The 25,541-nt window shown below is 32.1% G+C and overlaps 1 protein-coding gene across 1 annotated transcript; it reads left to right on the top strand.

The window, feature by feature from the left end:
• The first annotated feature begins 4,962 nt into the window (after nucleotides 1–4,962).
• Nucleotides 4,963–25,389, top strand: LOC132751428 (uncharacterized). Its single transcript, XM_060741581.1, has 7 exons — nucleotides 4,963–5,490; nucleotides 7,052–7,108; nucleotides 8,493–8,600; nucleotides 8,872–8,957; nucleotides 20,046–20,074; nucleotides 23,602–23,756; nucleotides 23,982–25,389. The coding sequence occupies exons 3-7, from the start codon at nucleotides 8,553–8,555 to the stop codon at nucleotides 24,039–24,041; spliced, it is 378 nt and encodes a 125-aa protein (XP_060597564.1). The 5' UTR covers nucleotides 4,963–5,490; nucleotides 7,052–7,108; nucleotides 8,493–8,552; the 3' UTR covers nucleotides 24,042–25,389.
• Nucleotides 25,390–25,541: the final 152 nt, after the last annotated feature.

Raw genomic sequence — 25,541 nt, forward strand, 5'->3', positions numbered from 1 at the left:
TTCTAACCTTGTCTTTCCCTTTAAGTCCTCTCATGTTGTCAAGATTTGCCAAACACATATGTGCTTCTTGTTGGCAATTAGATAAAAAAGAGCTTGATCATCCAGAGTGTTCATCGGCATGTCCTCACACATCTGGTTGACTATCAAATGGTCTTTGGTCCAATAGTTATTTTCATGGTAATGGAATAATTGATCTGTTTCTTCCTAGTTTTTGTCTAAATCCTCCTCATAGAGATGAGAAGAATAGTATTTCTTGTTTTTGTAAACATTCTTCCAAATGTGAAGTTTGTTCTTCAGTAAAGGTTAATTTGACGCAGTCTTCCTTGACAAGGTTAAAATTCATAATGAAGTTATCGTTTCAGGTAAATTCAATTATGCAGGTTGTAAAATTCCAGTTAATGAAAAAATTGATACTCAGTTTATGAGAAGAATGTTGCAGGGTTATAATGACTTATTAGTCTGTGACTTATTGAAATTTGGTTTCCCAATTGAATTGAATCAAGATGATAGTTCTAAATTATTTTCTTTTCAAACACCAATTGTTAAAAATCATTCAGGGGCAAAGAATTTTCCTAAAGACATATTTTTCAAAAGGAAGCTTTACATGAAGCCATAATTGGTACCATTAGTGATTGATCCTATTCAGACGGAATGTATTCAACCTTTGACCAGCTGCCAAAAATTTAAGTCCTATATAAACGCCGATTATTTGATTTAAGTTCTAAGAATGGCAATGGCGAGAAATATAACTTGTTCTAAGATGAGTATTCCGGGCGAGAAACAATAGATTCACATATGTCATAAATTGATGGAAATTTTTGCGCTTTAATAAGCTAAAGGCAGGGTGTTAATGTATAATTAGACTTACTCGGGGCTATGACAAATGTTGATTGCCGCATCCAGTACAATTTTTGCTTCTCTTGGAAGGTAACACACATTTTTTTTTGACCACTGTTCTTTCTATGGATCCTGCTCATATATGCCCAAAGGGGTACAACCTGCGTTTTGCTTATGATGTATTAATTGGTTAATTTCTGTACATTAGAATTACTTTGCCAAAAGATGATTTTGGTGGTGCTGAGAATAAGGAAGATGCCTTTTTTGCCTTTTCTCTCTCCTTAGGAGTTTGTTGTTTAAAAGTGGTATTGAGGAAGCTTTCGATAAAGCTTGTCCCCCTCTGAGATTATGGTATTTTTAGGGGTTTTATTTAATAGTAGGAAGATGACTATGGAAGTGACAGAAAAGAGACTTGAGGAAATCAGATTATTGGTAGATATTTGGTTACAAAAAGTACAGCTTCATTAAAAGAAATTCAGAAGTTGTTAGGTAAACTTAATTTCGTTGGAGCATGTGTAAAGTCTAGCAGAGTTTTCATAAACCGTATTTTAAACTGGTTAAGAGATTGTTATGCTAGTAATGAAAGTCACTCTGCTAATCATATGATCCCCAAGAGGTCAAGAAAGATTTACTTTGGTGGTCTAGATTTCTTCCTTTGTATAATGGCATTTCTATAATGACTATGGAGAATGGTCACTAGTGGATGAGGTTTTTCAGTTCTGACAGCTGCTTAACGGTTGCGGTGGCATTTGCAGCAATCAGTATTTTCATTGTGTTTTTCCAGAATTTATTCTTCAGCAAAATTTAGTATTACTTGCTTAGAAATGTTGGCAGTAGTAGTAGCTGTTAAGTTATGGTGTTTAGATTGAAGAAAAAGAAAATTGGGTGGTAAATTGTGAACAATCTCAGTGTATGTATATTGTTGAATACAGGGAAATCTAAAGTTGAATTTCTACAAAAATGTCTGCGTGAATTATGTTGGTAACCTCATTATATGAATTTCAATTAAAAGCAGTTCATATAAGAAGCACTGAAAATCTTGTGTCAGATTGTTTATCTAGGTGGCATTTGGATGAAAAGTATAGGTCAAATTTTATCAGCAAGTACCGTATACTTCTATGGAAAGTATCAACTCTTGATGATACTTTCTTTAAATTTCAATATGATTGGTAATTAATTTGTTTTTTCAGATTCAGAGATTAATACATTGAAAAAGGATCTCAGGCATTCTACAGCTTTTGCATTTGCAGTTGGTTCTAACAAGAATTGAAAATTCAATGGGAAAGTTTCATTCTTTTTTTTGCTTGTATTTCAATTTGTGTTTTTGCCAGCATCTACTAGTACTTTGAGGTTATATGCTCATTTCTTAGTAGGTCATTTAAGTCGGTAGACAGTATTAGAAATTACATCAGTGGTGTTAAACTCTTCATCTAATATTGGGTTATGATTAGATCATATAAATTCATATTTGTTGAATTTATCTTTAAGAGGCATCCAAAGACTAAATCCTCATCACATAAAAAGAGCTGAACCTATTACTTTAGATATTTTATTTTTCTATTCATAAAGTGGATTTTTTCAGTATCTTGATAACGTAGTTTATTGGTGTCTCTCTTCTTTTGCCTTTTCCTAGCTGACCAGAAAATCAAATCTGGTTCCTTCGTCTTCATCTAGATATTATAAAGGAAGGTTTCTTAATGCCAAACATGTGCATTTTTCATTGGTAATTATATTCTTGTACATTTCAATCTGTCTAAAAACGATTCAATTTGGGGAAAGAAAAATCATTGTCCACCTTGTTTAGATAAAGGACAAAAAGGATTATGTCCTGCTTTAGCATATGAGCGTTTTGATTAATCTTAATATATAGAAACAGTGTAATGAAGCATGTGGTTTTCCTTATCACATGATTATCTATTACATCTCTATATTACATGTTCCAAAAGAAATTGCGTCAAATGTATCTTTAATAGGTTGATAGACACTAAAAATTTTTTCCACACGCCATATCCTTAGAAGGGGTTTTGCAGAAACATTTAGCCTTTAAAATCTGACTTCCAACATGAACAATAAACAAATAAACTTGGTGAGTTGGAAAGTCAGAACGCATAAGCCTATCTTGAATTAATAGTCCTGATAACAGTTAATATCGATGTAAAATGTGAACCATGGAATGGTTAAGGTTATATTACAAGTTAGGAAAAAAAAAAAAAAAATAGAATCCAGGTGTCTACTTTAAACTATCTTACAGATATCACGGTCTACATCTGTCAGTATTCCAATAGCTAAAGAATATATGAGGGAATTAATCGGCTGAAGTGCATCCTTTTCCGGGGATTAATTTGAGTTGCAGATTAAAGGCAAAATAATTTGACAAATTTCAGTGCGCTGTGTTGTCTAAACCCTGTTACATTATTCATTGTAGGTACTAAGCGATATCCAAGTTTATTCAGCAGTATGAATCATAGTTTTTTTTAATTGATGTCCAGAAGTAAGAAAGGTTCTCAAAATCAATGGATTTTTTCAAGTAATCCTTCTAAACTTGGATAGAGATTTCCCATTGTAAAGTCCAAGGAGGCAATAAGGGGGTTTCACAGGACGCTTTGCAAAACTGCGAAACAATGTCATTGTAGATCCTACAGACCTTTAATAGTTGGTCTCCCTAGGCGAATCACCAAACGCCCAAAGGACCAGTTATTTGCAGTAGGAACCAACGGAGTTTACACATCTTCTAATTCTGGACAGGACGAGCGTGACAATCTTTTATTAAACAGTTGTGCTCTCGTTCTCCCAAAGAAATGCTATGTAATAAAATATTAATAGTCATAAGTAGCAATGTACTCTGGCATGGTCCTTCCACGGAAACTTAGTTGAGTTTGTAGAATATTATATATTACAAATGTGTTCTAGAATATGTCCCTTTTACAATTTTTGGTGACAACCTTTGACAAACAGTCACATCATACATGGGTTTAGTACCTGGGTAAGCAGTAGTCATGTTACTGTAGGGAGCTATTTTTGAAGAAGAGAATAACTCTTCAGAGCCGAGAACCGTGTAAAGCGACCCTGGAAGGGACTACCTGTTTCTTCTTTTGTCATAGATTTGTATACAGTTGCTATGAGTACAAACATATATATGTGTTAACTAAATTATATATTTGCTTAATACTATGTTGAATCTTAAATAGATCCACAGTTAGTATGTTAAAGTTCTTTTCATTAGTATATTTCAAAGTGATTGCCTTTGTATTAAGCTTTGAAATCATCCTTGTTTTTATGAGCTTTGCTATTGCCTTTAATTTGGCCTGGTTGGAGCCGATTTGATCTGTGTTCATTAAATTCTATATTCATGGCTCTGGAAATTAGTCATAATTATATCTGGTCCAATGAGCACTGTCTAACTTTTCAGACTCGATCATAGTATATTTCATCTGTTTTTTCTGTGTTTGAGATAACTTAATACATAACCTCTAAAGGATGAATGACATTGTAAAATGTGAATGAATAATAAATAGTATATACTATTTGCCTTCAATATTTCTCCCGGTCCTGCAGTCCTGTGTAAGCAAAATATAACATTAATCGAGTATCACATCAAAGAATCTAAACTCAGCAGCGCGAAAATCAGAGTGCAGGTGTGAACGAGATTTTTCCCACAGTGTACAATTTTCCCCAAGAGTTACACCTGTGTAACACACCTAGTTATTCTCAACTGTATTTTTGGCCACAAAGTAACCAACATTTATTTCGTATAATATTCACTTGTCAATATATACTCAATCACCAAAAACACTACTCAGGTAATCCATGTAATGATGATTTACAAGTAATAATAATCCAATAGTTAAACAACAGCGAAAAAGTCCAATTATCCACCGCTATCAGAACACACAGTACCACCACCGCCCCATTCATTTCATAATGTTTCAAATATTGATATAACACATGATACCAAAAGTTTAAGGTATTTTTGTAAAGTAGGAATCGTTAGATAAAATATCACTGCATAACACCAACATAAATCTAAAAAATGAGTAAGAAATCAGAATCTTATATATTATTAAGGTAAATGTTTTGCATACATCATGTATGAAGAGTATAAACGATATCGGTGAAAGATTCTCTCATTGTATCAATCCAAAAGATATATATAATAAATCTGCAAATGTACAAGCATTATTGACACAGTTATGACCTTTTCATATATTGCTTTTATCATATTTACCATTTTACTGCTATTTCCTCTTTTAATAATTTAGCAAATACCTATCATGATTAAAACAAACAAAATCCACCAAGTAGCCATGCTGAATAGGATATTTAATTAGGTCTTTAAAAGGTCATTAAGTTCATATATGGTATATTATTTATTACTTATTCATAGAGAAACGAAGGAGTGGTATGAAAACGTCTCCACGGGCTACATAGATTATACGAATTGAAGGAACTGTATAATTCCAAGTGCTTAAACTCTATCGGTTTATGTTAGTTTTCTTTAGGGATTTATTGTTTATCATTTAGTTATAAATTTAGATTCTGTTTGGAAACTCGATTTGGAGTTATCAATAAAGACATTAATATACTTTGCACACACATTTCAATTTATAATTTTAGCATGTTGACAGCCATGCCAGAAAAGCTGACCGTCAAGAGGTAAGAAATCTAATATTTCCGAATACATTTTATGAAATATATTATTTGGTAAGTAATCTAAAATTTCATTTGTTAATATAGACATTTGTTCAGAATAAATATTGTTATGGATGAAATATTTACAATTTAGTATAGTGGTCATTCTGTTGTTGCTGTATGGTTCAAAAAGTGCATATATTAGGTGTAAGATTGGAATGGAATTATAAAATATCATGCTGTGTATCTGTTATTTATACAATAAATATACCTAATTTATATACCTCAGTTTAAACGCAAGACATACATCATTTGTTGAAAATACAAATATTTATATAAAACATAAGCTTGTAATAATGATGAGTATGTATGGTGATATAGTCGATTTTCTGATTTCAGAGTACCTTAAAACAGAAAAAAATCTGTTCTGGTACACTAAATGAAATCAAAGTTCATATGGGATATCTGTCACTAAATGTTTTTTCCACGTTAAGTAACGTAGATATTTCTTTTATCAGCCTGTTACACAGTTTAAACTGCTTTAAGATGAAAAGGAATGTGGGAAAATATTGTGAATTTAGCCTGAATTCCACCGGTTGTTTTTAATGTTTTAAAGTGTAATAAATAATATAGAATACATTAATATCAAGACAACACATTACCAATTTATTTCAACAATTCATATGTAATGTAAAGGTCTTGAAAAGACTGAGACGTAGAATGTCACAAATAATATCACTCCAATACTTATACAATGCAACAGACAGCCCATCAAATGTCCTTGCCATTAAAGTACTTCCCACAACGATTATCTCCCATGTACAATTTATAAAGCAAAGCCTGCATGGAAAGTTGACATAATTATGTAAGCATGAAAGCGAAGAAGGTCTGTTTAATTTATTTGCAAATGGCTATGCTGACATTAATGATATAAGGATTTAGACAAGATGCCTTGGTTGTACGGTCAAAATACGGTCAGCTATTGTCTAGAGATAAATCCTCAGACCAAATTATGATGCATTGTAAATAGATGTACATTGAAAAAGTGCAAAGGTTTTTGATAAACCGCGCATATTACCACAATTAAAAAAGAATAAGATAGAGTGCCTTTATGATTAAGATTGTAGAAAATATTCTGACGCTTCATAAATGAATGTGAAAATCGATAGTCAAACAAAACCCTTAAAGGTCAAATATGCCACTAAAATGCTTTTTTTCTGTTTCTCAAAAGTTTTTACATTTGATAAACTTTTTAACTTTCAAAAAAAGTCAATCAATGAGCAGTTAAATGAACTTTTATTTTCTCCTTGAACTTTTCACAAATAGTTCAATTATAGAGATAAAGTGTTTTGTATGGAAGTCAAAATATTACTTGTTTACATTTTGCAAAAATTTATGACAGATTATTTCACATTTAATCATTATTTTCTTCAGATTAAAAGTATCTTACATACTCTGAACATTATAAAATTCACGTTTGCTCTTTCTAAAAAAGTAAAAAAAGTAAACTTATTATTTAATCATTCAAACCCAGTAAATATCTCAAATGCTTGAGAGACATCAGATAACTGACATCATATTTTAGGATACGCATTGTTCTTGTAAAGGTGGTCACGGCACATATGAAGTTTATAGGAAGGAGGTAAGCGCGCAATTTCTTTTCCGTTTTTGTTATTTCATCAATGTGTAACAAAATTATAGCAATCATATTTCACTACATATGACTTACGTACGAAATAAAGGAAATAATTTTAACTATTACTAGTATTTAATGACTAGTTTTTACCAAAAGAAAATTTTTTATTGTGAACTCGTGTGTACTCTGTTTGTGATGTCGATATTATAAGAATAGACCTTGTAACACTACGATTTTGCATAGTAATGGATGTCGCATGCGCATTTTGCGTAGGGCAAAAAACGCAATAATCATGTCTACAATTTATCATATTTAAATGCTTTCATAGACTGATTTCACGTTATGTCACCCAGAAAACAATAATCTTGAGATGACTCCAAGTTGTAAGTACTCAAAACATGAATTGACATTTATAACAGATATGCGAAAATATGCGGTACTAATAATTCAATGACAAAAAAAGCGCATATATAAAAAACCTCTGTTTAAGGTTTCATTCATTAGACTACTTTTTATCAGTAATTTAAATTTAACAAGCAGGATGTTTAAGATAAAACAATTATTTCCCCTATATTACATAATATTACACAATTTGTGTTGTTCACTTCCTTTGAATAAGAGGATTGGCAAGGTAGTAATAATCTAATTTAATTGTTTAACAGAATTACGCGTGACCGGTTGTTTGTTTCCAGCTGGTTTACAATATCATTCAACCGGGACGTTTAAGTACATTATGAAAATAGTAATTTAAGTAACTTTTACATACACCAATCTCATCAATGTTTATTGACTTTGTGAAGTGATAAAAAGTGTGACGTGCCTTTGCATGTGTTACGAGGAACCGGATAAAATGTTTGTTATTTCATTACCCATTTTGGAAAATTATTTAAATATACTTATGTCACTTATAAACTTTCTGTTAGAGATCACAGTCAAATTGAATAAATGTGAAAATCAAGTAAACCTAAAACTAAATAATTATTACCACGTGTTCTGACTTTTTATATGGACTATTTCAAGAAGGATTAAGTTGACCTCTTTATTTGCTAATAATACATATATTTCCACATTTTTTATAGTTATCTAAGTGTCAGGTCCGTGATCGTAAGGGGAGATTCTTAAACACTCATCTTTTCCATGCCTGTTTTTGGGAATCTTAGCGACAAACCTATAAAGGCATCTTTTTTTAAAGTTATTTTTATATAATTTTCTCCTTTTAACCTTAAACTAACTCGGAACTGTCTATGAACTCCTTCTACATTTTTATGTAGGACGATGGTCTTTTTTTGCCCTACGCAGATTGCGCATGCGCGAGAAAATACTATTTCTAATCGATTTTTTCAACGGACCGCGTCGTAAAAGGTCTATAATATTTGTTCTATTTTTACAGATTGTCGAAGTTTCCTGTAAGCGTCTGGTAGACTGTTGTCATTCCATTGCTTCATTACCTATGACCAATTTGATTATTCCTTTATTCAAAGGACCTTTCGAACAAAATGTAAGTTTACATAACGGTAAGGTATTTCCTCCGCTTTTGATGAAAATGAAATAAATCATCTACGTTATACACAAAGAAAGATTTTCTCATTGAATTGATCATAACCGACGACAGCATTTTATTTGGAATCATTAATTGACCATTAGTAAAATATTGTGAGATTCAAACATTTCATTTAATATTCATAAATAGAGTCTAAACATTTGATGTAAAGGTTAAAAAGTAGATATTCTAGACAATCTTGGAAGTCAATGTTAAAATTTTATTTTAGAAACAAGAGACACTAGCAATGTTAAACAGGCATATGATGAAAGTGATGGACGAGTTTATTTGTGAAATAAATAAGGTTCATGAATTGTAAGTATCTGGACTATGAATCTGTTTTTAGAAAAATTGTAGTTTTCATCTTTGTTTAATTCTATTTTAATACATTGTACTGTAGAATAAAAATATACATCTATATATATTGTTAGGAGAAATTTTCAGGTTTTTAATGATTGCAAACCCTAATGAAAATTCCAAATTTCAGATCATTTGGACTACTTTTATCTTTTACCTTAAAACTCTATTGGAAGCCCTAATTGCAGGGTTAAAAACGCCCTCTTACTATGTGAGAGGTCCGGTGTTTCATCCCGGTCAAGGAAAGGCAACTGATCTAGTCTGGGTTTTTTTCGGGATCTTTCTCAAGGCATTAGCCAAGACAAAATGTACATGAGTGATATTTCAATGCAAGTTAGAAACTCTGGCCAAACAAACTTCCTTAAATATAAAACTCACTGTTTTAGCAAAAAACTAGATTATGAAAGTGTTTTGAATTTTTCGAACTTGATTAAACATATATCTGAAGATTTATTTATTAAATTTTTAAAAGATTGCTTACATGCGATCGCTGGTTTTGGTTTAGTTGTTGGAAAAGATTTTTGAGTCTGTGAAAAGGGAAGTTTCTTACGCGCATGCATTTAGTTAAGATGAAAAAAATGTAAAAGCAATAATCAATTTTTACTTAAAGTCACTTTGTAAATTGTAAAGGTTCAAAATGAAAATGATAAAATAGAAAATTTCTACAAAAGGCGTATTTCATATAGAGAAATAATTCCTCTTAATGTGCCATGGTAAATGGAATTTAAATTCAGTGTAAGACAGAGTACGCGTGCAGCAATGCAGTACACCTCGAATGATGTACACATCTAACCGACTTTATAATATATTACTGGCGCACGAGAAAATCGTGCGTATCATATTCAATGATTTTCAATACAGTTTAATTTCGATTAACCTCGATTACTTTAACGTAGGATAAATATATTTACAGTTAATTTATCACTTATAGTGTCGTGTACTTGTAGCTTTAAAATGTTTGTAGAATCTTTGAAATCACCAAAACTTAATTTTGTACACACTTTTCTCGCCAAATTTATACAATCCACCGTTTAAACTATAATTATGCCCCCCCTTCGAAGAAGAGGGGGTATATTGTTTTGCTAATGTCGGTCTGTCTGTCTGTCGGTCCGTCGGTCTGTCCGTCGGTAGACCACATGGTTTCCGCTGATTATCTTGAAAACTATTTATCACAAAGTCTTCATATTTCACATAGTGATTGGTCATAACTAGTAGATGACCCCTATTGATTTTGGGGTCACTAGGTCAAAGGTCAAGGTCACAGGGGCCTTAAATGTCAAAATGGTTTCCGCTGATTATCTTGAAAAGTATTCATCACAAAGTCTTCATATTTCACATAGTGATTGGTCATAACTAGTAGATGACCCCTATTGATTTTGGGGTCACTAGGTCAAAGGTCACAGGGGCCTTAAATGTCAAAATGGTTTCCGCTGATTATCTTGAAAAGTATTCATCACAAAGTCTTCATATTTCACATAGTGATTGGTCATAACTAGTAGATGACCCCTATTGATTTTGGGGTCACTAGGTCAAAGGTCAAGGTCACAGGGGCCTTAAATGTCAAAATGGTTTCCGCTGATTATCTTGAAAAGTATTCATTACAAAGTCTTCATATTTCACCTAGTATTTGGTTATAACTAGCAGATGCCCCCTATCGATTTAGGGGTCATTAGGTCAAAGGTCAATGTCACATGGGCCTTAAATGTCAAAATGGTTTCCGCTGATTATCTTTAAAAGTATTCATCACAAACTCTTTATATTTCACAAAGTGGTGAATCATAACTAGTAGATGACCCGTATTGATTTTTGGGTCACTAGGTCAAAGTTCAAGGTCACAGGGGCTTTAAATGTCAAATGGTTTAAGCTGATTATCTTGAAAAGTATTCATCACAAAGTCTTCATATTTCACATAGTTATTTGTCATACTTGTAAACAAACCCTTTTGATTTTGGGATCACTATGTCAAGGATCAAGGTCACAGGGCCTTAAATGTCAGAATGGTTTCCGCGGATTTATCTTGAAAAGTATTAATCACAAAGTCTTCATGTTTCACATATTGATTGATCGTACGTGATAGATGACCCCTATTGATATTGGTGTCACTAGGTTAAACATTAATTAAGGTCACATTCAATCCTTGAATGGTAATATTATTTCCGCTTATTATGTTGGTTACTATTTATCACAAAGTGATTGGTCATAACCAACAGATAATCTGTATTGCTTTTGGGGTCACTAGATTAAAGGTCACAGGGGCCTTAAGTGTCAGAATGGTTTCCGCATATTATCTTGAAGATTTTTTATCACAAGTAAGTGAACCTATTGATTTTGGGGTGAGTAAGTCAAAGATAAAGTTCACAGGATTCTTGAATGTCAGTTTGGTTTCTGCTTATTATCTTGAAAACTATTCATCACAAAGTCTTCATTATTTTTCTTTTTTTCCATAATTGAACACTTCCATGTACCCATTTTTGGCAAGTTTCTGTAACAAAATTACCAATTATGTGAGTCAATGGCTAGAAAGGGGGGTATATGTGTCGTTCGACATTCTTGTTAATTGTTGTTCTTTGAAATTAGAGTACAGATGATTAATGATGATTTGCATCTGATTAACTAAGAGCTTTCGCCTTTGACAGGATTGAATATTTTCAAAATGAAGTTTACATATGCTTTCATGTGAAATAATGCCATCGTAAAATCAGTATAATACAACTGTCTCGTCACAACCATCATATTGTCTGTTCTCAAAACATTGAACTCCTAAGTCAGGATTTTTATCTTTTGGAAAAGTGTTTAGAATGCTTATATGGAAATCGGCTATATATATCTTCTATTCGGGAGCCATCCGAGTAGGCATTGAAAGTTGTTAAACAGCATTAGGTCATTGTTGTGTAGACAAATAAGTAAAAATACATTGTAAAATGTACAAGTTTAGCTTATTGTAGCTGACTGTATAGCTGACATGGTATAACTATGTCTACATGTATTTAAATATCGGGTATGACCAACTTCAGCATGAAGGACTGCTTGACATTGCTGACGCATAGAACGGGTCGGCTTTTGGAATGTTGTTCCATTCCTGTATCAAGGATGTGTAAGCTGACGTCTAACACGCTGATCCAAATTATCCCAAAGGTGTTTATTGGGATTTAAATAAGGGCGTTTGGCACGCCAGTCATAAATAAATGCAATGCTTTTTGCTGAGGAAATTCACAATTTCCCTAGCTGCACGGCTTGTGGCATTATCATGTTAAAAAAGAGTGATATTGATATTATTTTGAATCATGATAACATGCTTATCAATGATTAACCTCGATAGCGTTGGAAACAAAATTCCCTTCGAAAACTACGAGGTAAGTTCGAAAGCCATGTGCATTGTCTGCCCAGGCCAAGACAGAACTCCCACCCCAAAACGATCTCGTTCAAGTACGCAGCAGTCGGCAAAACGTTCATTTCTCCTACGATATATTCGAACCCTGTCATCAGTTAGATAAATATAAAACCTCAACTCGTCTGAGAAAAGATTGCTATTCCATTGTTGTCTAAGCTAACGTTGGAGTGTACGTTCCCAATTTTAACGCGATTAACGCGGTGACGTCGCCTCAAAACACAAGCAACGTATGGTCGACGTCCATTGTGTACAATTTGGGCAGTATACGGTTGTTATGTATCAGGGTGTTAGCAGCAGTAGCTATGGCACTTTGAAAGCGACTGCGCAGGTTGGTATTCCGAATATAAAGGTCTAGGGCAAGCGTCGTGTCGCGTACGCGGACGTCTACTACGTGGTCGATCTTCTGTCGAATAGCGCAAGGAGAACATCTAATATTCATGGCGACAGCATTCATCGTCATACCAGAATTAAGCATGCCAACGTTTTTTTAAATGATCACCTCCTTTTCTTTACTTCTCATGCAGTTATACAACTTTAAATGTCTTTGCAGCTGGCTCCTGAAGATATGATTCATGAACGTCAGACCGAAAAACAACTTCATTTCATAAAAATATTAAATTTAAAATCAGGGAACAGTCAAGGAGATGGTTGAGACTAGGCATTACAAATGCAAATGCTATCTAAAATTTACACAAGGCTTGTTCGAAAAGTTTACATAATCATTCAATATTGTTCAAACTTGGTATGTGAATATCTTCATTTGCAAGTATATGTCTTGAAATGGAAATAAAATCACCATTTTTACATAGAAAAACAGGTTTCCATAGCAACATGGTAATAAATACTCAGAGCAGTCTAGAAATTTTTATAAGCTAAAAAATATCATTGCCGAGTAAATTGTATTTCTCTTTGTATGGTTGAACACGTTGAGGTCAACATTGTCTGTTGGAGGGTCCATCAATGGATTAAAAAAATTCTAGGCACAAACGTTCATAAAAATGAGAAAATAAGACGACGTGTCGTGCGCATCACCCAGACGCCTACCACCAAGGTCAGGGACACTCTTGGTTCAACCATATTATTCCATATTTACATTTTGTATGATGAACAATATTTACTGATTGCGATGAAAAAGCTATGAAAGCTTTAGAGTATCTTCTCCAGTTGGAGGTGTCTGCTATAATGTATAGTTTCTGTCCGGTCCATAACTGTTTCATAAATCAAGGGATTTTGAAATTATTTGGCACACATGTTAACAATAATAATACCCCAATCTCAAAGGTCATACTAGAATGCCAAAGCTTAAGATGGGTTGTTTTAAGTTTTATTGTGTCCGGTCAATAGTTTTTCATCGTTTAAGGGATTTTGAAATTACTTAGCACAAATATTCACAATAATGGGACGACGCGTCATAAGCAACAGTGGGATCCCTACATTCGAGGTCAAGTTCACACTTGGAGGTCAATGCTTAACATTGTAGGATTTTGAAATAAATCGGCACAAATGTTAGCAAAAATGGGACGATGTGCCATGCGTAACACCCGGACCCCTACCTTAAGGTCAAGTTAAAATTTAAAGGTCAAAGCTTAACATCGTCTGTCCGGTTTTTTTTAATTCAAGGGATTTTGAAATGAGTTTGAAATTACTTTGCAAAATGTTCTTAATTATAAGACGACGTATCATGCGCAACACCTGGATCCCTACCCCAAAGGTCATTGTAATACTTTAAGAACAAAGCCTAACAATGTCTGTTACAGGGTATGAAGCCAGGCCAAAGCAAGTAGAATGTCACTCGTGTAGTGCCCATATACCTTGATCGATGATAAAGTAAGGGACCGGACACGAAATAGACCCTGTAAGAGATCATACCCTGTAAAAGACCATAACCTATATTTATTTTGTATTTGTCCCATTTTGTGGCTTAAAAATAGTGATAACAACTACACAAATGTATCTCTGTTGACACATACACAGAATGTAAAATGTATTTCATTCCACATGTTTGTATTTCTTTAATGAATTTATTATAACATGTGCAAATCATGATAAAAGATTGAGACACAAGGCAAATGCAACACAGCTAGAAGAAAAAACTACTGGGGCTTCAGCATTTTAATCGCTCATCATGCAGGCCGGATTTAGCCTCCAATCTGCAGGTGCCCTTGATGTGGTTTCACGTGATTCGGCATCTGAACTTTTTAAACAATCTAAGCTTTGGATATCCTCATTCAAACCAGTTTAGTTGATTATGTTTTACTTTCTCAACGTGTTTTTATCCTCCGCCGAAAAGGCGGCGGGGGATATAGAAATAGTCTCCGTCCGTCCGACTTTCCGTCCGTCCGTCCGCACTCACAGGGCAGTAATTATGTGGCTAGAGGAACAATAGGTAACTGTTCTTTCTCTTTGATGTCATTCATTCCGTAATGCTTTTCTGTGGCTATTTTCTTTTGTGTGGCTAAAAAGAACAATAGAGAGAACAATAGAGTAGCCACTTTATTACTCTCCTGTTAGAACGTCCGTCCTTCCGTCCGACATTTTTGTCCGGAGCATATCTCTAAAAGTATTTGAATTATCAACTTGAAATTTCATAGGTGGATAGACCACATTGAGGAGGAGTGCAGTGCACAAGAATGATTACTCTACCTTGCATGATTTTTGAGTTATTGCCCTTTGTAATTTTTCAAAATTGATTTCTGTCCAGAGCATAACTCCAAAAGCCTATGAGATATCAACATGAAACTTCATAGATGCATAGATCTTACTCAGGAGGTGTGCAGTGCACAATAATGATAACTCTACCTTTCATAATTTTTGAGTTATTGCCCTTTGTTATTTTTCATACTTAATTTTTCACCTGAGTGGAGCATAACTCAAAAAGTGTTTGAGATATCAACGTGAAATGTCATAGGTGGATAGATCTTATTGAGGAGGAATGTTGTGCGCAAGAATGATAACTCCTCCCTATACAATTTTTGAGTTATTGCCCTTTGTTCTTTTTCATGCTATTTTGTCCAGAGCTTATCTCAAAAAGTATTTGAGGTATCAACTTGAAACTTCAAAGGTGGATGGATCTCATTAAGGAGGAGTGCAGTGCTTAAAAATGATAACTCTACCCTGCATTATTTTTGAGTTATTGCCCTTTGTTCTTTTTCATAGCTTATCTCAAAAAGTATTTGAGGTATCAACTTGAAGGTGGATGGATCTCATTGAGGAAGAGTGCAGTGCACAAGAACGATAACTCTACCCTGCATAATTGTTTAGTTATTGCCTTCAAAGGTGGATGGATCTCATTGAGGAGGAGTGCAGTGCTTAAAAATGATAACTCTACCCTGCATTATTTTTGAGTTATTGCCCTTTGTTATTTTTCAAAATTAATTTTTGTCCAGAGCATAACTCAAAAAGCCTTTGAGATATCAAAATGAAACTTCATAGGTGCATAAATCTCACTCAGGAGGTGTGCAGTGCACAAGAATGATTACTCTACCTTTTATAATTTTTGAGTTATTGCCCTTTGTTATTTTTCATACATAATTTTTCACCCGAGTGGAGCATAACTCAAAAGTGTTTGAGATGTCAACATGAAATGTCATAGGTGGGTAGATTTTATTGAGGAGGAATGCTGTGCAAAAGAATGATAACTCTTCCCTGTACAATTTTTGAGTTATTGCCCTTTGTTCTTTTTCAGGAGCTTATCTCAAAAAGTATTTGAGGTATCAACTTGAAACTTCATAGGTGGATGGATCTCATTGAGGAAGAGTGCAGTGCACAAGAACGATAACTTTACCCTGCATAATTGTTTAGTTATTGCCTTTTTTATTTTTCAAAATTAATTTTTGTCCAGAGCATAACTCAAAAGGCCTTTGAGATATCATTATGAAACTTCATATGTGCATAGATCTAACTCAGGAGGTGTGCAGTGCACAATAATGATAACTCTCCCTTTTTATTTTTTGAGTTATTGCCCTTTGTTATTTTTTATACTTAATTTTTCAATTCAATTTTTTTCTCAAAAAGTATTTGAGGTATCAACTTGAAACTTCATAGGTGGATAGATTTTACTGAGGAGGGATGCAGCACACAAGAATGATAACCTACCCTGCATTATTTTTCAGTTATTGCCCTTTGTTATTTTCAGCCATCAGTATTCACATAGGTTTCAAATCTGTAATCACTATAGCCATCAGTTTTCATTACCAAAAGACCTCTTAAAATGGAATTATTCTGCTCCACTACATATCCATTCTTCCAATGAGCAAACACATTCGGCGGGGGATGGCCATGTTGACATGGCTCTTGTTCCAAATATTGTTGATTTTGAAATTTGCGATTTTGACCCCATTTTATCGGATATCCATAATAGCATTTCTTTTTGTATTAAGTTTGATTCTATTTTATGTTTCATACAAAATAGTTCATGTGTCACTGAGATTCATGACAGTGGTGCTACTGTTAAAAAACCCATATGGGATAAAGATGTAAACAATTAAAAAACAATAAAAGTCCTTCCGTGTTTGATGATATATTAAATGAATATATATAAAAATGTAAATAATGAATCTGTTTTAAATATAATTTGTTTAATGTTTAATGTTATTTTGGATTCAGGTATTTTTCTTAATATTTTGAGTCAGGGTATTATTTATCCTATATATAAAAATAAGAGTGACAAATCTGATCCCAACAATTATAGAGGGATTGCCATATTATGTTGTTTTGGCAAATTATTTACCAATATACTAAATAATAAACTGAATGAGTATTTGGAATGCCACAATTTACTTAACGAAGAACAAGCTGGGTTCAGATCACAATATGGTACCACTGATCATATGTTTTCCTTGAAAATGTTAATTGATTATTATTTAAGTTGTAATAAAAAGATTCACTGTGTATTTGTTGACTATATGAAGGCATTTGATTCTGTTAATCGATTTCATTTATGGTACAAACTTTTGTCACATAATATTGATGGTAAGTGTCTTGGTATAATCCACAATATGTACAGTAAGGCTAAATCTTGTGTTAAAGTAAACTGTGAGTTGACTAGTTTCTTTAGTAGTTTTACCGGTGTACGTCAAGGTGAATATCTTTCACCAATTTTGTTTTCTATCTTATTGAGCTATTTGTCAGAATTTGTATCTAATAAATATACAGGACTTGTAAATATCTCTAACGCAACTCGTGAATGTCTTAGTTACGATGTCATTGATGTTTATGTTAAATTGTTTCTTTTGTTATATGCTGATGATACAGGACTTTTAGCAGAAAGCAAAACTGATTTGCAAAATGCCTTAAATGCTAAGAGTGAGTACTGCAGTATATGGAATTTGTTGTAAATGAAGCTAAGACCAAAGTAGTGGTTTTTAGTAAGTCAAAACCTAAGGATGACTTTGATTTTATGTACAATGGTAAAAAGCTTGATTTAGTAGATAACTTTACTTACCTTGGAGTACTTTTTAATTATAATGGTAAATTTTTGAAATAAAAAAAATTCTTGTTGATAATGCTAGGAGAGCAATGTTTTTTGTGATCCAAATGTCACGTAAATTATGTTTACCAATTTCTTTGCAACTACATTTATTTAACTCTATGGTTGTACCTATCCTTCTTTATGGAAGTGAAGTTTGGGGATTCGAACAAGTTCAAATTCTAGAGAAATTTCAGTTGTATTTTTGTAAATTTATTTTGCATTTAAAAGCTTCTACACCTAATTGTATGGTTTATGGTGAGTAAGGCATATTCCAATTAGCCTTACAAGTGAAAGCAAGAGTTTTGTGTTTCTGGAGTAAGATTATTAATGCTAAGGAAAATAAGATATGTAAACTTCTTTATAAAACAATGTTGTCTTTGTTCTCTACGAATATTGTTAATTCTAAATGGATAAATTTTGTGAAGGAAACACTTAGTAATCTTTGCATGTCAGAATATTTCATTTACAGAAGGTAGATAATATTTATCACTTTAAAAATATTGTGAAGCTTAGACTACAAGATCATTTTTTACAAGCTTGGCATAGTACTATTGATACATCCTCAAAGTGTTTAGTGTATCGTACATATAAAAACACTCATTGTTTTGAAAAATATCTAGATGTACTTCCTTTTGACATAGGCAAATATTTATGTAAATTTAGAACAATGAATCACCTATTACCAAATAAAAAAGACAGACATTTGGCAATTAATCATAATAATAGGCTCTGTTCCTTATGTCCGTATTGATTAAGCTATTGGTGATGAATTTCACTTAGTCTACTTATTTGAATGTTCGTACTTTAATGACATAAGACGTAAATCTCTTCTTCCCAGGTTTTACATTCATCCCAATATTTTTAAACTTGACACATTAATGAATAGTTGTGGTAAAAAGATTCTTCTAAAATTATCTTTATTTTGTAAAAACATTATGTTAATATTTAGATAACTAAAACTTTTCATTCTCCGTTCCCATTTGTTACAATGTAAAATACATGTTGTATTGAATTCAGTACTTGAAATGAACAATATGATCTCCTCTTTTGTTTATTTAACTAGTCATAATTGTACTCTTATAATGTGATATTGGTGATTTTTGACTGTTATTTTTCTGTTTGTTTGTTGTTATAACCAGTTGCATATTATATGCCTTGGTTTAATAAAAACTAAAACTGAAACAAAGAGGACTGGTTTATTGAAACCTACAAAACATGGCTTAGAGGGCACAGACTCCTTACTGGTGACTATGTAGAGAAAGAGCTACTTATTAAATTGAGACAGTGACGTAGGATAGTGCTCTGGGAATTGAGTACATGCATATTTGTTTGAACTGTAAAAATAGTTTGGGCATGATTATATCTTTCTGATTTTTACAATTAAAATATAAGAAATGTTGAAGTTTACGAATATGTGATTTGTTTAAAGGTCCCTTGATTATTTGACATTTGGCATAGAAATTATACAAACTTTGCGAAAACCTTCAAAATAACTATAAAACAATTCTGTTGTTACAAGCTACAACAACACGATTTCACAAGAAATGTCATCTGTATCTATTACAGCGCGAGCTCTTTGTAATCACATTATATTTACTTAAAGATCCTGTAACACATTTTTTTCATGGTTTTATTTCATAAATATGATGCTCAAATTAAGATTTGTCAATATTGTAAGTTCCAATAAGCATTATTTATAAAGATATTACCGATTTTAATATTTCATGTAAATAAAGGGAGATAATTAGAAATTTATTTTCTATAAATTCTAAGTCAAATTTTCCAATAAGAAATGAATGCATATAATTTATTGATTAAATATAATGTGCTTAAATATTTGCAGTACACATTTTACATATTCTTCGATGTTTGAAAATTGTTTTACTTGCATAATTATATACATGTACATACATATTTTTTGCAAGTGTGGTATACAGACAGTAACAATATCAATCACAAAACATACAGGATCTTTAAAGAACAACGTTAACATGAATTGCACAAGGGTGAAGAGATAATTAAGCGTGTACGTTCAAATTGTGCACGTTCGCTTCCATTTAGATGGGCTTCCATTTAGATGAAAGTTGTCGAAATAATAGTTAGAACATCCAAGAATAAGGCGAAACTGTATTGTATATGCCATTTGTTTGTTTGATTAAACTTATGTCTATATTAAATTTTACAGTTTAGTTAATCTGAGGGCACAGTTCGGTGGTAAGTCTCTACGTATTAATTTTGTTAATATTCTAAGTAAATGATTATATGATTATGCAGCTATAAGTATTAATATACTTAATTCATTTGTTATATTTTTTATTTTTTCCTGTTAAGATTATAATAATTGAGAAGATTTTATCAGTTTATATGATTCAATTATATTTAATAATTAATAATAGGAGCTGATGTTACTTAAGATATGTAAATTCACTAAATACAAAAAATTGTAAATGAGGCATATAAAATGTCAATTTTTAAGGTAATTTATCAAAACTTTTGGCATGAATACTGTTTTGCTTTATATAGCGGGCAGTTTATCTCTAATGGAAAGACTGATATGGGTTGAAAGGCTGAATAATGTAAAATGGCTTTACCTGTCTTATTATAACTTACTAAAACAAAATATATGTTTATAGGAAGAAATACCAATATAATAAGTAGAGCCCATGTCTACCACTGCATTTTTAATTGCTGAATTTTAAAAGCTTTAAATCAAATAAAGTAAAAAGGATACATATGCCTAAAATACAATTTTATGTTAAAGCTTAGACATTTTGCACGAAGCATCCCTATATGAAATATATTTATACAAATCATGCTCCTTGGGTCAATATTGGCCCTGCCCCAAGGGTCACATAGATAGAAAATCTTATTTTCATATATGTATTTTTATATTTTCATATAAAGTTACAAATCCCAGATCTAAGTTATTTGGCATGTATCATTTCATAGAAGAGCCCTGCAATTGTTCCATAAAATAATTTCACTGATATTAAAAAATGGCTATACCCAGTGAGTCAGGGGTATGGGTAGGCCTGGCACAGTTTACATGGACACAGATTTATATAGTTTGCATGTTAAAAAGTCTTTTCCTCCAACATGCAACATGCAGAGCATAGATTTATAGCATCACTTTGTAGAAGTAGAATTGTCAGTTTTGTGTTGATGTGTGTGTGAGTATTGATGTTTCAATGTAAAGAGAGATAATAAAGAAGAACATTATTTGTAAACATATATAGCATTTTTTTTTCATAATATTTTGATCTTTTGAATTTCTGGTATGATATTAATAATTTGTTTCTTTGAATTTTTATCATTTAAAAACCAACATTATTGTTGTTTTGTCAGTATATATACTCCGTGACAATTGCATGGAGATAATAATCACCACCCTGTCTTTCAAATTTAGCTTTTTAATGGCATGACTGGTGACATGTCTGGGGTCTGTATTCCACGGCATATATAGTTGTCACTAAGTATTAATGTGACAAAAGCATAGCTTTTTGGCATGTATCAATTTAGATCTTAATATTGATAATTGAAATAAGACATGTTTTGGACAAATGTTATAAATTGGTAACCTCTCTGCTTGAAAATTATTTTTGATTACTTTAAATTTTATTTACAAACAAATTTGCATTCGGGCGTATATTGCTACGCCTATGTTGTGCTCTTGTTTATGACGTGGTTTAGTTAAATTTTCTTTTCGCAACAGTTTAGGTCATTGGAAGCCCCAAACATTCCTTCACGGAACTTTGTTGCTCGGTTTAATAAAATACAGTTAGCCGTTTAAAGGGGCCAAACGCTCTCAGAAAATCTCGGAAATGCCGTTCGCTGTCTTTCCAATACACTTCAATCTTGAATTGGGGCGCAAGTTTGCCGGGCATGATATTGACTCCTATTGAAAAATAATTACACGTGACAGAAAATAAAGTAAAGACACAATGTGCCTCAACCTTATTTGACCCTGGTCAGATTTCCAGAGGAACCATGCCCATTCATCATTAAATACTGATAATAGTTCAAACGTGCATTTATTTTATGACAACTTAGAGCTTATATGAACCACTCTAAAGTCCTTTATCTGAAACAAACCTACACTGGCGAAATTTAAAGAAGCACTGTCATGACCCCAGTATGACCTGAACCCTGCATGATCCCTAGATTGAGAGAAAGACATTTTTACCACTCGTCCACTGCTTCCTTTAATATAAATATTGACTTGGGCATATATTGACGTCTCCATCTCCTGTGTAATATTGAACCATAATTTCATCAATTTATTATACAAAACATATAACTATTATTAAAATGATATAGACTGGGAATTATAATTAAATGGGAGTCATTAAACTTCGTTACGATGGCCTTCAACAATGGTCAGAATAAAAAAAACTAATTCATTGAAATATGTTGCATTAGCTATACGCCAAAATAGATGTTTTGATGTGTCAAGAAGAATTATTCAAAAGTAATTTTGAATACAATATAACTTATCATGTGTGGCAATTCAGTTGTTTCTTCATTTTTTTATTCTATGTTATTAACAGAAATATAAAATGCACATATCAATGTCTAGCAGGAATGTTTTGGGTCTATTTCTCTAAACTTCATTAAACCAACACTTCCTTGGAGTTTTTAGAGACAATCGTACGTGATTATCATAAGGATTTCATCAGTTTTGTACGAGGATTCTCTACTTGCATGTTTGATGCAAACAAATACAGTCCCTTATTTAAGAATATCAATGACATCTTCTACATCAGACTAGAAAATGGAAATGTCTTAAAACAAAGTTTCGGCTAGCATTGTGGTTGCGATATAAAAATACAAGAAAAATGTGTTAAACTTAGCTTTAACTAGTAAACAATTTTGCACAAACTAAGAAAGGTAATGTGAGATGTAAAAAGCAGTGGTTCACTACTACAGTGCGAAGTTTACATTGGCAAGCGATATAGGTATCAAAAAGATCTAAAGTTTGCTATATACATTGTACTTGTAAATACAAGAAATTGTTAAATAAAGGTAGTACATGAACAAAATTAACAGGTTAAAGGCCCATTATATCTCATAAATCAATATTTTTTCAATTCTTAAGTAAAGTCACACAGGTGTTTAATACTGTTTTAGTTATTGAGTTAGAGCATGTTAGATGTTAAACAACTGAAAAAAGTAGCGCTGAACATGAACTAATTATGTGTCATAGCAGAACGTAGGCCTATACAAAGTAGTATTTAATACTCCATACACATAACTAAATCATTATACATATACCAATTTATAAAGAGAAAACGAGTCAAAAGATAGGTGGAAATTTTAACATGATACGAGTTATAAAATGGATTTGAGAAATAAAAATGATAGCATTTAAGAGGCATAATGAGTCTTTAAAGCAATGGTTCATTAAACATGTCATTCATATAAATATACTTTAATATAGATAAATCATAAAATCAATTCTGTTGCCAAAAGAAATCACTTTTTTATATTTTCAATATTGAAATTTGTCATATAATGAATATTTAACAAGGCAATAAAACACTAGTTATTTGACAATCAGTTGTTTTCTCGTCAGTGCAAGTGCATGTATTTGTTAAATATACATCACTGATACACTAAATATACATCACTGATACACATACATACCATTACTTACAAGATTTGATTTCATTAATTTATGATATTTACTACTTTATTTTGAACAAGAATTGGGCAACATTACAATTTTCTCTGACTTTTTTCAGGACATCATAATTGTTCGTATAAATCAGATTTTGTGAGATGTGAATCATACTTGCAAGAGATATTACCTGGCTTAGAAAATACCCGTCGTTTTGCAGAAAAATTTAAAGAAGCTGTTCAAAAAGGGTTGGTCGAGTTTGCTGATGATGATATAAGAGTAAGAAATCGTTACAAGTTATTATCCAAATTGTTTTTACATTATTTCACTATTGCAAATAACACTCATAAAAAGACAAAGTTTTTTTTATTTTATTTTCAAGGTTCAGATTAATTATAGTTATTCATTCAAGAAAACTATTGCAGTTTAAATAAAGGTTCTATCTAAAAGGACTATATATTTTCAGTATTGGTAGTTATGCCTGTAAATTTATTTATTTTCCAGGTATTCCACACTTTAAATACAGCTGTGAAAAGTATGCTGAAGGTGTTGAAGTGGTCATAAAAAGTTAGGCGCGATATTCGGCAAGCAATTTCGAAATTTTTCAAGAGAGTGTTTACTAGCATATAAATGATTTAATATGAGAAACCACATAGTATACAACTTTATTATCAAGTGTAAGGATTGTCATAAAGCCAGCCTCCAACAGCGAATATAAAATTCTTTTCAACACGTGACGACTTAACGAATTGAACTTTTTTTAAAAAGTTTTGCAACCAGTGATAATGTTGAAGATGAATATCATTCCGTCAAAGAGTTTTTGTATTTACAAAATGATGATTTGCAACGAGCCATGTAAAATGCGTTACATCGACTGATACAGTTTTTCAATACCGAAAAAAAAATGTGCATTTCGTTTTTATAGATGAAAAGGAAAATATAATATGCAATTGTTTAAATCCATTCAGAAATTTAAAGTATATTTTTTTAATTTAATTATATAATAGTAAGATGTAAATAAGAAAATAGCAAAAAAAAACTAAAAAGGGAGGGATATCGTAGCGACTGTAGCTGTTTAAGACGTTTAATTTTATTTATAAATGCCTGACGTGGTCTTTGATATGCTTTTCGTAGGTGTTTATGAATGGTTAAATAAACGCTATTGTATACAGTTGATTGGGAATTGAAATAAAAAATTTCAGATTTAGGCTTCCTCGTTGGACAAAATGTAGAAGAATGACTATAAACATTTTGTTTTCATTAGCTATTATAGATATACATCACATAGTTAGATACGTATTTGTTATTAAAACCATACATCAGTTATGTATTGTACCATAGTTTGGGGACCTTTCTGTTGAAAATGTGTCAGAGTTAAATCGTATACATATACATGCACAGAGTGTTTACTGAAGTGCAGGTATTAGTTACCCGCACTGCAGAGCATGCCCATTGATTGCCTCATTTTTACTAAAGATTGCAGAGAACGGAAAAGCGATAAAAATACCATATTCAGATGCTCGTTCATAAGTAACTTTTTTCTAGGGTTTCATATTGTGACAGTAGGTTTTTATGTTTGACTATGATACAAAAGAGAAAGAACATCAAAACACTCGGCAATCTGATGAATACTCGGGGGGCTACTCCCCCTCGTACAAAAAAAAATAGTCTCGTGTTTCGATGCTCTTTCTATTACTAATTTTTACGTGCCTCATTTGTTCATTATCTAATATGTTAGATTAAATTAATAAATGCTGTAAACATATTTTGTAATCTGAAGAAAATAATACATAGTAACCATATCATCAGCCTTGACAAACTGTACATCCATATGCTATAGATACTAGATTGCATTTTGGTTTTGAATATTATATGCTTTTGATTATGGTATATATATTTTTGTTACACTGTCTTTGTGAGTTTGTCATCCATTTAAAATGAATGTGCTTTTGTGAAGGATCATGAAAGGTTTGATTGGAATTCAAAAAGGATGTAACACATCATATGCGGAAAAGGATGTAACACATCATATGCGGACATGAAACGTATTTGAGAACTGTTTTA

Source organism: Ruditapes philippinarum, unplaced genomic scaffold (genome assembly GCF_026571515.1).
Source record: "Ruditapes philippinarum isolate M1 unplaced genomic scaffold, ASM2657151v2 ctg12823_1_1_1_1, whole genome shotgun sequence".
Lineage (NCBI taxonomy): Eukaryota > Metazoa > Mollusca > Bivalvia > Venerida > Veneridae > Ruditapes > Ruditapes philippinarum.

Bases quoted from the DNA above. Each gene is read 5' to 3' on its own strand.
- LOC132751428 (XM_060741581.1), top strand. From the start codon at position 8,553: ATGACCAATTTGATTATTCCTTTATTCAAAGGACCTTTCGAACAAAAT. The intron at 8,601-8,871 runs GTAAGTTTACAT...ATTTTATTTTAG, and splicing joins AAGGACCTTTCGAACAAAAT to AAACAAGAGACACTAGCAAT. The intron at 8,958-20,045 runs GTAAGTATCTGG...TAAATTTTACAG, and splicing joins ATAAATAAGGTTCATGAATT to TTTAGTTAATCTGAGGGCAC.